This window comes from Myotis davidii, unplaced genomic scaffold (genome assembly GCF_000327345.1).
Source record: "Myotis davidii unplaced genomic scaffold, ASM32734v1 scaffold1832, whole genome shotgun sequence".
Classification (NCBI taxonomy): Eukaryota; Metazoa; Chordata; class Mammalia; order Chiroptera; family Vespertilionidae; genus Myotis; species Myotis davidii.
The window spans coordinates 110,898-127,343 of record NW_006283151.1 but is presented as its reverse complement, the minus strand read 5'-3'; the positions used below and the strand labels follow the sequence as shown (position 1 = coordinate 127,343).

General features: G+C 42.6%; 1 protein-coding gene across 1 annotated transcript in view; it reads left to right on the top strand.

Annotated features, from left to right (window-relative positions):
* Nucleotides 1-16,446, top strand: part of SH3RF1 (SH3 domain containing ring finger 1) — a 165,027-nt gene that overhangs the window by 119,583 nt on the left and 28,998 nt on the right. The window contains 2 exon segments of the mRNA XM_006753484.2: nucleotides 4,595-4,897; nucleotides 9,421-9,531. Coding sequence (XP_006753547.1) covers nucleotides 4,595-4,897; nucleotides 9,421-9,531 — 414 coding nt within the window.

The following is a 16,446-nucleotide window of genomic DNA, read 5'->3' as shown; positions in this document are numbered from 1 at the left end:
CATTGTGCTTACATATGCAAATTAATCGCCATCTTTGTTGTCAGTTAACTGCCATCTTAGTTGGCAGTGAATTTGCATATCACCCTGATTAGCCAATGAAAAGGGTAGCGGTCGTACGCCAATTACCATATTTCTCTTTTATTAGTGTAGATAATACGTTTTTTCAAATCCTTATTTGCCTTTTATTGAAAAGCTGTTAGGTTCTGGGAACTCTAGTGTATTATATTCTCTAGTGTTCAAAAACTAGAGTCTGATTCATCTCTAAAGCATCATGTAAAATGGTCAATATTCAAGTTAGTTCGCATTAAATTATTTGTTCTCTTTTTGAAAAATTTAAGTCCCAAATGTTAAAAAGGCCATATTCTCTTTAGCAAAGAGGACAACCACATACACAAAAAATTATTTTGGTATTTCTTAAGCTGCCTTGTGGTTGTCATTATTTTGTCAGTATCTTCATTTTCATGTTTATGTATACTTTTGATAATCTCAAAGATGAATTATTTCTTAATTTTAAGGTTTGCCAAGTTCTGAGATCAACAAATCCAGCTTTACCATGCTTTTCACACCTGTGTGCTGAATTTTACCTTGAATCCAACCTAAGTCTTATCAAATATCCCTTACCAAGTGTTTGGAAGGAGGTATATTAGTGTATACATTTATTCTGTAGGTACACTCCTAAACTAAAAGTCATGGCTAGATAAATGTCATGGGAAGTCTATGCTACTGAGCTCAAACATTCACAAATGAATTTTATCAAAATCCCATTAAAAGCTGTGAGGTCCCTGCTTTCCTCCTGTTACTCCAGGTTAAGTCACACTTACAACAAAAGCCTCTTTAAGTTTCCGCCTGATTTACTTGATGCCTCTACCAAATAGACCTCACTTTATGATTTTCTTTGTAACTTGTAAGGCAGCAAATACTGTCCTTAATTCTAACCTCTGCTGCTTTAGAAGAACTCTAAAGTAATTTTGAAATATGACAACATTCTGCTAACAAATATTAACATCCATGTGTGAAAATGAAATGCCAGAAAAATATATGAGGCTATTTAGAGGGATGATGATCACTATCCGTTTAAAGTGAGATCATTATCCTTGTGGGTGGGGGGAGGAAGAGACAAAAGATCACTGGCTCCAACTTCCTTAGTTCATAGCTGAGGAAGCTGCCATCAAGAGCAGTCACAGTTAATGGCTGTGCTGGGACTAGAACTGTGGTCTTCTGCCTGCAGTTTGCTAGTTGCATCACACTGTGTATCCACCTGCATACACATGTTTGTGCACATAGACTGTGTTTTTCTAAACATGCCAACCCTATGGCCCAGCAGTTCCACTTCTGAACATATACTCAATATCCACCAAAAGACATGAACTAGATCATTCATGGCAGCATTGCTATTAATGGGCAAAATCTAAAGAGGGACGGAGGGAGAGAGGGAGGGAGGAAAGGAAGGAAGGAAGGAAGGATGGAGGGAGGGAGTGGAGGGACAGAAGGAAGGAAGGAAGGAAGGAAGGAAGGAAGGAAGGAAAGAAAATGGGAAGGGGGAGGGAAAGGAGAGGGAAGGAGAAAAGAAAGGAGGGGAGGGAAGGGGAAACCAAATATAAATCAACAGTAGGATGGATAAACTGTGGCATATCCACACAATGAAATATTACACAGCAGTTAAAAAGAATGACTGATTCATGGAGCAATATGGATAAACCTGGGCCGGGGAAGTGGGGGTGAGGAGGGAGCATGTTGTTGAGTGAAAGAAGCGAGACATAAGAAATTATGGAGCACACTTGTGTTCTATTTATATGTCTGCTTATAAACTCCTTAAGGTCAGTGACCATTTCTCTGCGTCTGTAGATCTCCAGCACCTAGCACATTATCTGGCACATAGCAGGTGCTCAAAGTGTAGTTGTTATCATGGAAAGTATAGGATATAGAAAAAGGCACATGCAAGTTTTTTTCTATTGAGAGAAGCAGTAGGAAAAAGAGGGAACAGTAATTAATTCTCAGAAGTTTTTTTTTTAATATATTTTATTGATTTTTTACAGAGAGGAAGGGAGAGGAATAAAGAGTTAGAAACATCGATGGGAGAGAAACATCGATCAGCTGCCTCCTGCACACCCCCTACTGGGGATGTGCCCACAATGAAGGTACATGCCCTTGACCGTAATCAAACCTGGGACCCTTCAGTCTGCAGGCCGACGCTCTATCCACTGAGCCGAACCGGTCAGGGCATAATTCTCAGAAGTTTTTATGAGAGCACAGCATATGGAAACCTGAAATATTAGCACAGTATTAACTGTAACTGACACTTGGCTAGGGATGACCATAACTGGACTCTGGTAATATCTCAGACCTTTTCAATACAGACACTGCTATTGGAGCCTATGTTTGACTCAGAATGAATTCAACCATGATACCAAGCAGATGCAATAGTTTTCTCTAGTCTTATTTGTGGCCTCGATGAGGAGGAAGTTGACTCAGTCCCTTTCCTATTTCTATTCAGTGCAACAGAAGTGCCGTTGAGCTAATCAGTGGATTTTAGTACATTGATTAGGTCATGCTTTTGCGGATTCGTGCCTTGGGGACTAAATGAGCTTACACTGGAAGAAGGCTTTCTCTGACTCCTTGTCCTCTGGCATTGGCGGGTGACTGGCCTGCTCTTTGAGGTGACAAGTTTGGGATGAAGGGAGTGGAGTAGCTCTTTTGTCTGCTTGGATTTCAGACTCCTCCTTCCCAACTTGTGTAGGAATAAGGACCCAACCACCACATGGTTTGCTGAGGTTTATTAGCACTCCACACCGAGGTTTGGGCAATTCCCACCACAAAAACTAAGGCATTGCATTGCTTCCTTGAGGTATTTGATTGTCTTGGGGACCACCCAGAAAGTGAGGTGGCTAAACTAAGGTGGGATTGGTAAATTCTGGATCTTGGTCAAATGCCATTGTAATGCTATTGTAAGACTACCCTTTAAAAGTACCTCACTTCTTCATCCCTAAACATGTAGCACAATGAGACATGGTTTCTTTCTCCTGCCATGGGTGCCTCAGGCATTGATAGGTGCTACTGTGGCATTTCTGCCTACTGTTCCAGGCTGTCACGTGGAAGAAGTCCTGGAAGTCTGAAGAAAGGTTTGCTCATGTTTGAAAAAGATGTGCCCTATTAATTATAGATCAGACAGACCCAATGAATTCGAGTCTTTGGGGGAATCCAGGGACAAACTGTTAATCAATTTGCAATCATCTATACAAGCACTGTGTATTGAGCTGCAGTTAATACAGCTTTGTGAGCAGAGCAAGTTCACTGTTAATTAAATACTGACCAGCAGGATTCCCATTCAGCTAGTAGGACATTCGCATCAACAGGATGAAAAGACATGGTCCTAACCATTTAGGTGGGTGAATAATAGCATTTGGTGATGTTAGTTAATCTAAAGATCTTTGTGAAGTGCTCAGCAGGCAGTGCGGAGGTGGGAAAAGCGCAGTTACTTTTCCTATTACCTAAATTACCTTTAAAAAGTTTACTTTTTATCTCTGTGTTTCATGAGAGTTAAATTATACTCGGTGTTTTCCCATTATTCTATTATCTAGGTAAGTTATATGAAGCTTGTTTTCACTGATGCTTTCCCGGAACATATTTTACCTCAGGGAAAACAAAACCCGTAGGTTCTTTCCTTTCTTGCTGGTGTTATCAGCCCAGTGCACAGCTTGCCACCCGTTGGGCCATTACTTCATTCACACACAGGCAACTTGTCAAATACAGTAAGGTTGCTTGCCAAAAGGATGTGAATCTCATGTCTTCCCCTGTTATGATTTAAAATTTAATAACTGACGTGAGGATGTGAAAAAATATATATCAAGACTTTTTACCAACTGTTTTGTGAGGCTCCCCCAAATTTGTATGGAAGTAGATGAGTTAACATCTCTGGTTTCACTCTTCATTGTCTTGCTCATTTTTACCAAGCCTAAAAGTTGCCCCTTGGACGTTCAATTGTGCTTCCAGCAAACCCCCAGCCATTGCTGGACAGTAGCGTCATCAGTTGGACAAACATACCCTTTCTAATTGCTCTTCTCTAAATTTCATCAGTGAACTAAAATAAATCTTCATCTGTAAGTGGCAATTTTAAAAATTAAATATTCCAAAGATTCTTGGAAAAAAATGTTTCTTAACCTTGTCAGTCTTGCTCTTGACTGTTTCTTCTTGATTTAGCATCCCAGTATTGAGAGAAAAAGTATCTCACTTGGAAAAAATATATACCCACTTGCATATGCAAACTTTAAAGTGGTGATGTTAAATTTTAGATGGAAATATGTTGAAAGTAACCCTGGCCTGGTGGCGCAGTTGGTTGGAGCATGTACACCAAATGACTCTGGATTCAGTTCCAGGTCAGGACGCATACCTAGGTTTCAGGTTTTTTTTTCCGATTGGGACACGTATGGGAAGCAACCAATTGATGTTTCTCTCTCATATCAGTATTTCTCTCTCTCTCTCTTTCTCTCAAATCAATAATGTATCCTCGGGTGAAGATTTAAAAAGAGCATGTTGAAAATAAATGTCAGTGAGTCCTTGAGCATTGCCTAACTCGCACTAATTTGTTGGTTTGCAGTTTAACTCGGCCGCTAAGCAGCTGATAGAATGGGATAAGCCTCCTGGGCCAGGAGCTGATGCTGGAGAAGGCACCTCGGCAGCAGCTCAGGGCAGCACTGCCTCAAAGCACTCCGACACCAAGAAGAACACCAAAAAGCGGCACTCCTTCACGTCCCTCACCATGGCCAACAAATCCTCCCAGGCGTCCCAGAACCGCCACTCCATGGAGATCAGCCCCCCTGTCCTCATCAGCTCCAGCAACCCCACGGCGGCCGCGCGGATCAGCGAGCTGTCTGGGCTCTCCTGCAGCGCCCCTTCTCAGGTGGGTTACCCAAAAGGCAGGAAAAGAGGTCGGCCACAAAATGATCTAGTCATGAACCAGTTTGTTCACCAGCCAAAAGATCTTGTTTATTTTCGCCTTCGGAAGGTAGTAGCTCTCCTGGGGAGCAAAGCCTTTCTCGTTCTGCAGGTGGAAAAATGGAGAAGGGAGAAATGACTTGAGCATATTCACCCAGAGCTACACAGGCATTTTCAAAGGAAAGATCCGAAATTATAAGATGAATTAAATAATACTTATCAGTCTCACCAAGGTTGGGGGTTTGCTCCCTGGTCAGGGGCACATACAACAATCAACCAATGAATGCATAATAACTGGAACAACAAATCAATGTCTCTCTCACTCGCTCTCTCTCTCTCAAAATCAATAAATAAAAATTTTTTAAAAAGCCAGCAAACACATAGTCCTTATCCTCAAGAAACCTACCCAGTTTAATAAGTATCTGTTTTGGACCACAGAATAAATATTTACAACAGTTTTTGGTATTCCTTGCTAATATTACTAAAAATTATGTTCTCTCAGACTCATTTATTTGACCCTGCTCCTTTAGATTCATGCTGTAGGTTGTGAGATAAATGCTTTCATTCTCTGAATGGGATTGTGTTTTGTTGTGTTTTAGGCAGTAGGGCCATGAAACTTTTGGTCTTATGAGGGAAATAGGACACACACACACACACACACACACACACACACACACAGGACTAGAACACGAGGGTGATGAGAATGAGGGCAGAGGTCTTTGTTTTGTTCACTGATACATCCCAAATGGCAGACATACAATAAGCACGCAGTAACTGTTTGTTGAATGAACGAGTCACTTGAATAATGGGTAGAGAGGAGCACTGTGCTGTTTTACATGTAACTAGCTGTCTGAATGATAGACTAAATCAGGGCACCAAGTACCAAGTGAGGTTCCTCTGGAGAGAGTCCAAACTGATGATTTTGAATGAGGTTCTGAGGGAGGAGGCTAGTCAAGGTGGCCATTCACTAAAAGAAAAGAGAATCATCTGAGTGTGTTTTTTTATGTGTGACCTAGCAACATTTCCACAGTGATGTTTTCTTGAAATAAAAGATAAGTGTTCGCTAAGTATAATGGCAGCTCACAGTGGGAATTGCTTTAAAAGAATAGACAGTCATCCTGGCAGTAGAGTAAATTAGAAGAGAAAGGAAGATAATACAGCGTTTATACGTTTGCTAGCGAACACGGCAGTCGGGTGTGAGCTTGCCTAACGCTGCCACACTAGAGCTGGGAACAGAGACAATCAAAGTGGAGCGACTGTTGTTTTGGTTTGAGTAGGTTAGGAAACAAGGCTGGTTCTCTGTTCCGTGAAAGCAGTTTCCCCTTCAGCCATGCCCCACTCCTCCCATGTTCCAATTCCTCCTGTTTTCAGTCATAGTGTGTTGCCCGGGGAGAAGTTCTGTCTCGAAGAGGATGGGAGGTGTTTGAAGTGCTGCCTGGTTCCTCCCGCCTAGGTTTACAGAAAACACTCCTTGTCTGGGTGCTGTGTACATGGGAGGAAACCACAGTCCACAGCAGAGCGATGAGTACATGTAGCATGTGTGGCCAGCAAACACTCTCTTGCCGTGGAGATGAGTGGAGATGGGAAGACGGCGCTTGGGAGGCCATTTAAAGTAGGGCTCTCCTTCTCTTCTCCCCAGAAAAGCACCTCTCAGTAGAGTTGACTGAGGCCCGTGTCTGAATATGTCTCCTGCTATTGGCCTGATACTTCTGTCTTGCTTTTCCTTAATTAGGTTTGGTTTCATTTATTTAAAAACCCAAGGCAAGGGGCCTAAAGAAGTGAGTGTTATCTCACCCAATCCACATAGAGGCAGTTCGGTGCTGGTGCGTTGGGGCCTTTCCAGCTCATCTTTTCACCACGTGATTAGGGGTTAGGTCCTTGTCCTCCTGTTTCTGGGTGGCAAATTCCAAATTCCAGGCAACAGGATGGGCAGTGAACCAAAGAAAGGAGCAAAGGGCTTGCTTCCTATTTTACTTGGTGACTAATGAGTGAAGGCTGAACTTTCCAGTATGCAAGTTGACAGATTGTGTATCGGCCCGCTGGCCAGGTGGGTCATCAGAACAGATGTGCACAGATGCCGGTGACTAACACCTGTAAAAGCATGTGATGCTCCAAGCAACCCAGACATTTTGTCTGCTCCTCTAGCCGCACCCATGGTACTTTTTGGCCTCTGCCAGCTAGAGGAGTGATTCATAAGAGTGAGAGTTTTTGCGGCATGTCTACCAGTATATTGAGAGTGGCTTCGGGGAAGGCAAGAAAATTCACCCATTCATTTCCATTTGCCTCCCCCCACCTCTTCCCTCTCTGCGTAGCCCTTTCCAGTAGGGAGACTAATCTGCAGTTTCATGAGCAAAGGATGAGCACGGCGTCAAGTCAGGTTGTCCCCACGCGGGGCATTTATTCTGGACACGCACACCCTCAGCCACTTTTCTTCTGCTTTGAGTCATTCTTTGGCGACCATTCCCTCTTCCTTTGCTCCAGTGCTAGGATGCTGAACTGAGGTCGGCAAGATTCTCGAATTCGGTGGTTCACTCCTACGTTTGCTGCCAGAGACCTTAGAGAACCTCTGTCCAGCTCCTCACGGGGGTCCAGAGAGCTGAAGTGCCTTACTTATCCTAGATCATGAGTGTATTAGCAGCTAATTATCCTGAGTCCCAGTCTGGGGCTTTTAGGGAAACACCAGTCAATCGTGAGATCTTTTTTAGGTATTGGTAGGTCAGGCCTGGGAAGCTGTATTTGGGGTGGGTTTTCGTCTGCCCTTAAAGGCTCCTGGATTCTGGTGCACCCTTTGAAGTGAGCGTCATTGCATTTCCTAAGAAAGACTCCCATCACCTGTGTGGTGCCCACATGCAGCTGCCCTGGGAGTGTGTATATAAAAAGATTTATTGGATAAAGTAGCGGCAGGCCGTGAGGTTTTATTCGAAGAATGAAAAACCATGGTGCTTCCCATTACAGATTGATTAGAAATAGACTTTGATACACAGAAGAGAGAAAATGAGGGTTTGAAGAGAAATGCTTGTTAGTGGCACCCCTGGAATATGCTTCGATCAATCAGAATCTGAGCTAACAGGCACCAAGGCGGTTTTAAAAGGACGTGGATTCCATGTACAGATTTATTGGTGAAAATAATTTGATGCTGGGATGCTGAGTCTCCTGGCCTTGGCAGGGGCTCACCCAGTGGGACACTGAGAGTTCCTTCAAGCCCTCCGGGAACTAACTAATCTTGGAGCTTTTCTTTGTCCTGATAATCTTTCTCTTAATTTATGGGAATTGACGAAAGTATGTTTGGGATTAAGGTTTTATTACAAAAGGCCTAGCATGTTTGATACAGCATTGTTTCCAGGGAAAGACAAGGTACCAGCAGCCAAGCACATTTCTTTAACCATTTGTACACCATAAGCGTCTATAGATGAAGCAGCAGACATTTTTTAATTAAGTTCAAAATATCGTGGTAGTTAACTGGTTAATAATAATAGCGAAGGAAAAACCTAGTTTTTGCAGGAGCCCCTGTCCCTAGTTCTGCACCATGGAGTATGCTGTCGCACTCTGCAGTCAGACCTGTGTGCAACTTGACTGAAAGTGATCAAGTAACCAAACACAGGCAATGAACTGACCTGAATAACTCAATTTCTTTCTAGTAAATTAATCTTAGGTAGTATCATGGATAAGACACTGTGAAAACAGTGGATTTGACCTGACATCATTCCCATAAAGGTTTTATCAGGGATTGTCTGCTATAGGCAGGTCTAGGCAGCTGCATTTTAATTATGTGTCCCCACTGGAAGGTAGAAATCATGAAAGTGATTCTGAAAATAGCAGAACACCTTAAGCGTTTCACATAGATTTAACATATTGCTAGGCAGGTGAGTATTCAGCCACAACCCAATCCAACAGGATCTTGAGGGGAATTGCCAGGAGGCTAGTGGAGCAAAGGCCTGACCATCTGAAAAGCCAGTTGGGTTGGTGGTAGCATCCCAAGCGAGGCAGCGTGTTCCCTTGAAAGGCAGCCGTAGTTGATTGTGTATGTAAAACATTGCAGTGGCCAGTGTTGATCACGTGACTTCGTAGTGTCTTCATACAAATTAGGTAAGCAGTAAATTTGGGTTGAATAAAATGAAAGGGATTCTGCTTTCCAAAAATAATAGAAAATACAGATTTTTTAAAAAAAATTGTTACTTGCCTTCCCAAGGTTTAGCTGGTGTAATCTATTGTATTAAATATAGCCTTTTGCTCAGCTGGCGAGGCTCACTGGTTGAGCTTTGACCTATGAACCAGGAGGTCACGGTTTGATTCCTGGTCAGGGCACATGCCCGGGTTGCAGGCTCAATCCCCAGTTGGGAGCATGAAGGAGGTAGCTGATCAATGATCCTCTCTCATCATTGATGTTTCTATCTCTCTCTCCCTCTCTCTTCCTTTCTGAAATCAATAAAAAATAAAAAATAAATGTTTTAAATATAGCCTTTTTATTAACTTCTTTTTTCTTGGCAGGTTCATATAAGTACCACCGGGTTAATTGTGACCCCACCCCCAAGCAGCCCAGTGACAACTGGCCCTTCGTTCACATTCCCATCAGATGTCCCCTACACAGCTGCACTTGGAGTGAGTATAGTTTCTCCCATCTCTGTTTCTCTCTTAGGGATTAGTTACGTTAACCTGGCACACTCCACCTCCGAGCACCTGTAGTTTACGTGGCACATGCTAGGTGGGGTGTGTCTCTTATCTTTTACCTGTTATCTCTGTGAATCTCACACACACACACAAAATAGAATCTCTTGCCTGCAGTCTGCCCAAGTTCTTAACAGTGAGGATCAGTGGCCTGAAACTATTAGAACTCGGTAAAATCCTTTTAATTTTCATCATGGTTCATCCTGATTTCCTGAAGGCTTAACCTTTATTTCTTTTGAGTTTCTAGACCTTGCTGACTTCTTACAAAAACACATTAGTAGAAATACTGAGGAAGTTGGCTAAATGATTTTCTTGAGTCACATGACAAGTTGATTTTAAATCTCTCCATGTATGATTCACCTTTTAGTTTCTTGTCTTCTGTGGTATAACCATAACCATGGCTACCCAGAGGTCCCTGCTGCCGTGGAAGAACCCTTAGATTATGTTTGATTTTCTTTCTGCAAATATAGCATCCTGCAGACAGAATCTAAACACTAATTGCTTTAAAACATCCTAACGGAGGAAATTAATAGGAAGAATGAGGGCAGCCAAGGGAGAGTGACACAAAGACGAAGATCACTCTGGAGAAGAAACAAGCAAATACAACCTCAGGCAGCAGAAACACAGTCGTTAAATCCCTGTTTCCAAAAGTTACAGGCAACTGAATGGCAAGGAAGCAGCCATTGTGAGACGTCGCTCATCCAGGCCAATGTCTTAGCTTATACTTTCAGACTGTTTCAGTGTGGAGTTGAATAAGGATAGAAAAGACCACTAAATCAGATGTCCCTGGTGAACCCCACCCCTATAACTTGCTTTGCCCAACCTCACCTGGTTGTGATACATTCAGAGAAATGGTGTGGCCCGGTGACCGGGGCACAGGCCAGGGTTGAAAGTCCAGTTCAGCCACTTACTTGTTTTATGAGCAAGGAAAGTTACATGGCCTCTTTAAGACTCCATGTTCCTACCTGTAAAATGAGACTAATAGTACCTGCTTCGGAGAGTTAGAACCTAGAATGTAGAGAGAGAGGGGTGCCTGTTACTGATCTGGTTATTGACCTCTTCGACTGTTTCAAGGTGGGCCTGTGACATGTGCCACTGGTTTGCTCTTAGAATGCCTTGGAGGGCCTGGTTCATTTTCCATTCAGTTTCCTCTGCTCTTGGTACCAGGAATAGTGAGGCTTCTAAGCAGCTGGTTTATTTTTAGGTTGTGGATTTTATATATGTTGTAAAGATTATGTTTCCCTCTGCTAGCATGCTTAGAGCCAAACTGGTACCCTTCCCTAGCTGGGACCTCACCACGTTATTAGTCAAAGTGTTGCCTCCATCTAGTTTTATTGTCCTCAGTTTCCTTTTGCCCCATTTTTCTTCTTTTATGTTTGTCTTGATACATTTTATAAATCATTGAAAACTGACTTTGAAACAAGGTGGGATATAAATAAATGCAGTTATTACCTAGCTTGACTTAGACTTTTGAAAAGGTTTTATAGAGTTAAGCGTGTTCTTGTATTTACATGGAAGTTGATAATGTTCTGGTTATGCCCTGGCCAGATGGCTCCATTAGTTGGAGCATCGTCCCATGCACCAAAAGGTTGCTGGTTCGATTCCAGTCAGGGCACATACCTAGTTTGCAGGTTCGATTGGGAGGCGTACGGGAGGCAAACAATGTTCCACACTCTCTAACCATCAGTGGAAAAACTATCCTTGGGTGAGGATTAACAACAAAAGATAAAAAAAATAAGTAAAATAATTTTTAAAAAATAATTATAATGTTCTGGTTGAAGATCAAAGTTGTAGTTTTTTGTGTGTTTGTTTTTTAATGTTTGTTTTATAATGAACATTATAGCTTCCTTGACAGTACAAGTGTTTGGATTGGGAAGGTGAGTTGCATTAATCCATCTGGGGAGATGGTGAAATTCAGTTAACTTATCGACATGTGGTTCCCCTGAGATTCTGGTAGCACGTGGGTGTTTTGATTGGAGCCAGGTACCATAATCATCCTGCCCTCTCACCTCTGGAGAGGTCCCTCTTTCCCCACTTCCCTTCCCACCCCAACATTTGCATAACCAGTTGGTATTCCCATTCCAGATGACTGCTTTGCATGGAAAAATTCTTACTTGATTTCTTTTTTTTTTTTTAGTGTTTTTTATTGATTTCAGAGAGAGGAAGGGAGAGGGATAGAAAGATAGAAACATCAATGATGAGAGAGAATCATTGATCGGCTGCCTCCTATACGCCCCACACTGGGGATGGGGCCTACAACCTGGGCATGTGCCCTGACCAGGGATTGAACTGTGACCTCCTGGATCATAAGATCACTGAGCCACACTGGCTGGGCCTCTGACTGGTTTTCTTAACAGGGGAAAAAAACTTGATTTTCCTGGTCTGAGAAAAGTTAATTAGTGGAAAAGACACAGAGCTGAGTCTCACCCCTTGTGGGTTACAAATTTTACCATGTACGCAATGGCCAGTGGCTCTTAGCTAGAGGAGCACTGTCAGGCCAGTCAAGGGGACAGGTCACAAGAGAGCATGAATATTACAAAAATTAATTCACATTCAGCGATTTCATCCTGGGATTCCATGAGAAAGCTTGCATGTTAAGCAAGAGGAAGGTTTATTAAATGGTATGTCTACTGTGCCAATTTCACTTACTGAAAAACGGGTTATAAACAGACATATCTGTCATCGCAGGAGATGTCTAGATCTCAAAGCCCCTGGTAAGTTGGCAGAAACGTTTTGCATTTTAAATGTTGGGTTTAAGTGGAAAACACTCTCAGCAGAAGGTTCCCTCTGCATTGTTCCTGAATCCCGGCGAGTAACCTTTTCTGAAATGTGAGGTATTTCCTAAGACTCTGAGCAGCATTGCAGCAATAGCGTGCAGCCTGGTAGGAAGGAAACCATGCTTTTCATGGCGTGGATTTATAGGTAATAAATGCCGCCACTATAGTAGAAAATGAAATCTTTTTCTATGAATTGATAGTTTTTAATCTTTTATGCCAAATGAAGTATGAGCATATTGTCTCATACATTTCACAAGGAACTATTAAAATGTTAAATATCTAATCTTAGGAACAAACTGTTATTACATCTACCTGATTCAGACATTAGTCTATTATTAGTAGTAAGGGTTTTTTCCAACTAATTTTTGGAAGGGGGGAGGATGAAACCCTTAGTCTTGTATCTTCTGTACAGTGGCAGGAGAGCTTTTTAGACAAGTGATTCATAATCCCTGATCCTCTGTGCTGGCTGAGAGGTGTTTAGCGGTAAGATGTCACAGGGTGCCCAGGTCATTAAAGGCCAAATATAGCCCATAGCCAACTTATAAATAGATTACATTCCAAAAATGTGTTACCCTATTTTTTATGTTAATTACACACACACACACACACACACACACACACACACACACACACACACACACACACACCACTGTTTAAAGATACAAAATTAGCCTTGCCGGTGTGTCTCAGTGGTTGAAGGACGACAGTGATTAAAGGTCAACCTATCAACCAGGAGGTCATGGTACGATTCTGGGGCAGGGCACATGCCTGGGTTATGGCAGGAGTTCTGAGCCTCAGGATGAGGGGTAGGGTATGGCCAACACCGTCATAGCAACAGAAAAGAACTCCAGCATCTCAGAAACAGGCCTTTGGATCCTTGCACGTTGTTAAGGGATGGAGGCACAGCATGTTTTCTCACTCGTGAAACACTCACTGAGGATTTGTTATCTCTGTCTGCCAAGCCCGGTGCCGGCAGCACAGAGATGAGTCAGTAAGGCCATTGGACTTCCCAGTCTCACGAATCACAACAGTAGCTGCCAATTATGAGCTTCTGTGGTGCTCCCGGCACAGGAAAGGCAGCGCACCTAAACTATTCCTATTTACAAGGCTGTCTCACAGGTCCATATATTAAGGCCTGGAGACCTTATGTAATTTATACAAAGTCAATTAACTAGTACAGGTATCTCTTCTCACAGATCAACTGCAGAACAATAAATAGACAATTTGTGAGCGAAATTCCATTCCCCAAGAGGTTTTTTTTTTTAATTCCATCTTCCCCTTTAGACATAATCTTCTAAGCATTGACTTCTGGCATTTTTAAATAGATTCTTTAATGTTTTTCTTCAAAGCTGTAACCACAGTTGACTGGTTTAATTCCAGTGAACATCCACCTGAGACGAAAGACTCACTCCTTTTCATCTTTATCTTAATTTTATTGGATTCTGACCTATAAGTTATTTTTTTTTAATCACTAGTATCAGCACTTTCACCTTTCTACTTTCTACTCATTGCCATAAAAATAAGGTAAAATGCTTAAATAATTGTACACACACTGCCTTGTGCAGATGGTAAGGCTGCTGAAATTGGTAACACTGTTGACTGGCGGGTGCGTGCCCAGCAGCAGCTGGGCCTGTTTCATCACCAGCTGGTGCACCTGCGTCTGTGTCCAGTACAGAAAGGCTGTCCAGAGAGCTTCATGCGTAGGGTTGAGAGGGGTGACTGGAAATCAGATTTACAAAGAAACAATTATGAGTTGGGGGATATAGTAAGTGGTATTTGCCCAAAGGATCCAGAAATGCCCGAAGTCTGTCCTTTGGTCACTTTTTTATTTTGGGAGGTATGCGAGGGGGATGCACACATAAGGGACAGTTGGAAAGAAAATGAACCCTTCATTGTCCGTTGACCTTGTAGCTAAAACTCCAGTGCAAAGCACTTTACAGGTTAGTCTTTGCCCCAATTTAAACCCCTCTGTTCATTGCAGCATCACTTATAATAGCTAAGATTTGGAAGCAGCTCAGGTGTCCATAAGTAGATGAATAAAAAGCTGTGGTACATTTACACAATGGAATACTACTTGGCCATAAAAAAGAAGGAAATCTTACCTTTTGCGACAGCATGGATGGGCCTGGAGAGCGTTATACTAAGTGAAATAAGTCTGTCAGACAAGTAGCATGTGATTTCACTTATATGTGGACTCTAATGAACAAAATAAACTAACAAACAAAATAGAAACAGACTCATAGATAAAGAGAATAGACTGACAGCTGTCAGAGGGGACGGGTGGAAGGGGCTGGGTGGAAAAGGTGAAGGGATTAAGCAAAAAAATGCACAGTCCTCATGGACACAGACAACAGTGATTAGCAGAGGGGAAAGGGGGGAAAAATGGTGATGGAAGGGAAACTGACTTTGGATGGGTACACACAATACAATATACAGATGATGTATTATAGAATTGTACACCTGAAACCGATATAATTTTATTAACCAATGTCACCCCAATAAATTCAATAAAAAATAAAAAATTTTAAGAAATATTTCTTTTAATGGGGGCTAGAATTAAAGTCTGAAACTTTAATTCTAACAGGGAAGAGATATCATTTCAGTATTTAACTGTAAGTGTCAGGATTTTGATACTGGGTCTTATTTCAGTGTCAATCCTGATGACATTGCCTGATGAGAATAACTTCCTTACTGAAGTTTGGACAGATGATTTTTTTTTTCAATCTTCACCTGAGGATATTTTTCCCATTGATTTATAAAGTGAATGGAAGGGAGGGAAGCGGGAGGAGGGAGAGAGAGAAACATCGATGTGAGAGAGACACATCGATTGGTTGCCTCCTACACGCACCCTGACTGGGGATGGGATCAACCTGCATTCCAAGTATTCAATTCCTTGACCGGGAATTGAACCCATACCCTTCACATGGGTCGATGTTCTAACCACTTAGCACACAGGCCAGGGCTGGACAAGTGATTTTACTGATTGCTATATACATTAAACCCAAAGCAAAAGAACAACAAATAAAAAGACATAGTGGACCTTGCAGTCTGTCCTTGACCAAATCCAGATCGTTTAAACACTATCTGGGCTGGTTTCATGAAAGGGCAAAAGGAGGAGCAAAAGAAGGGGTCTCACACCCAGTAACTGAACTTTTCGCGCACGGTGTCCAGTAGCAGATGTGGCTGGTCAGTGGCCTGCAATCCAGTCTGAGAGAGAGCACTTCTTTTCTGGTGCTCACTGTAGCAAAGGGGAGGCATCAAGGACTGCCTTAGATGGCTGAGCCTGGGTTAGAGTCTATGTTTTCTGCCCCCAACAACTATTCTTCTACCATGTAAAACTTCATCTTCTTTCAAGATCAGAGGGTCATGGGAGGGAACCTGGACACTCAAAATATGACCAGTTTACAGTAGCTGACCACTAAGGCCTGTATTTGAGCTAAGTGCTGTTCAGAAGTAGTCATTCTCGCCTCAGACCATTACCACGTACTGGTAAATGGAAGGTCTGAATCTACAGAAACAGGAAGCTCATTTTTAACGCATGTCAGAATAACATCGCGTGTTCTACATCATTATTTCTGTGGCCTGAGCCATAGCTATGGACAACTTTACCTTGATCACACAGACTTGCTGAGTTTCCGTGAAGCTACAAGGGATGAACACTTGTGAGGCCCCAATTCTATTACCTATGCAGTAGCTGGTGAATGTGGCATTTCACTGTGGTATCTGTCTGGTTCTGTACAATGGTACGTTGACGACGTATTATTAGCAAAGTGTCACCTGTGCTCCTAGCAGGGCCATGGACACGTTTGTTTTTTCCTGCCCGTGGAGAGTGCGTGTTGGCCTCTGCAGCCACGCTGGCCTGGGCTGTGAGAAGACGGGCGGGTCTCCGGGTCAGCTCTGGGTGAGTGAAAGGCTGTGGTTTGCGCTGTGGAAATTTCAGGTCTTGCAGGATAGCAAACTGCCCGAAGCGTAACCTACAGTGGATTACCTTTTGAACTTCCACATCGCCAGATTATTTCAGTTGAGGTTGTTTATAAAGCAACCCACAAAACTTCCTAGTGTGTCACAGCCC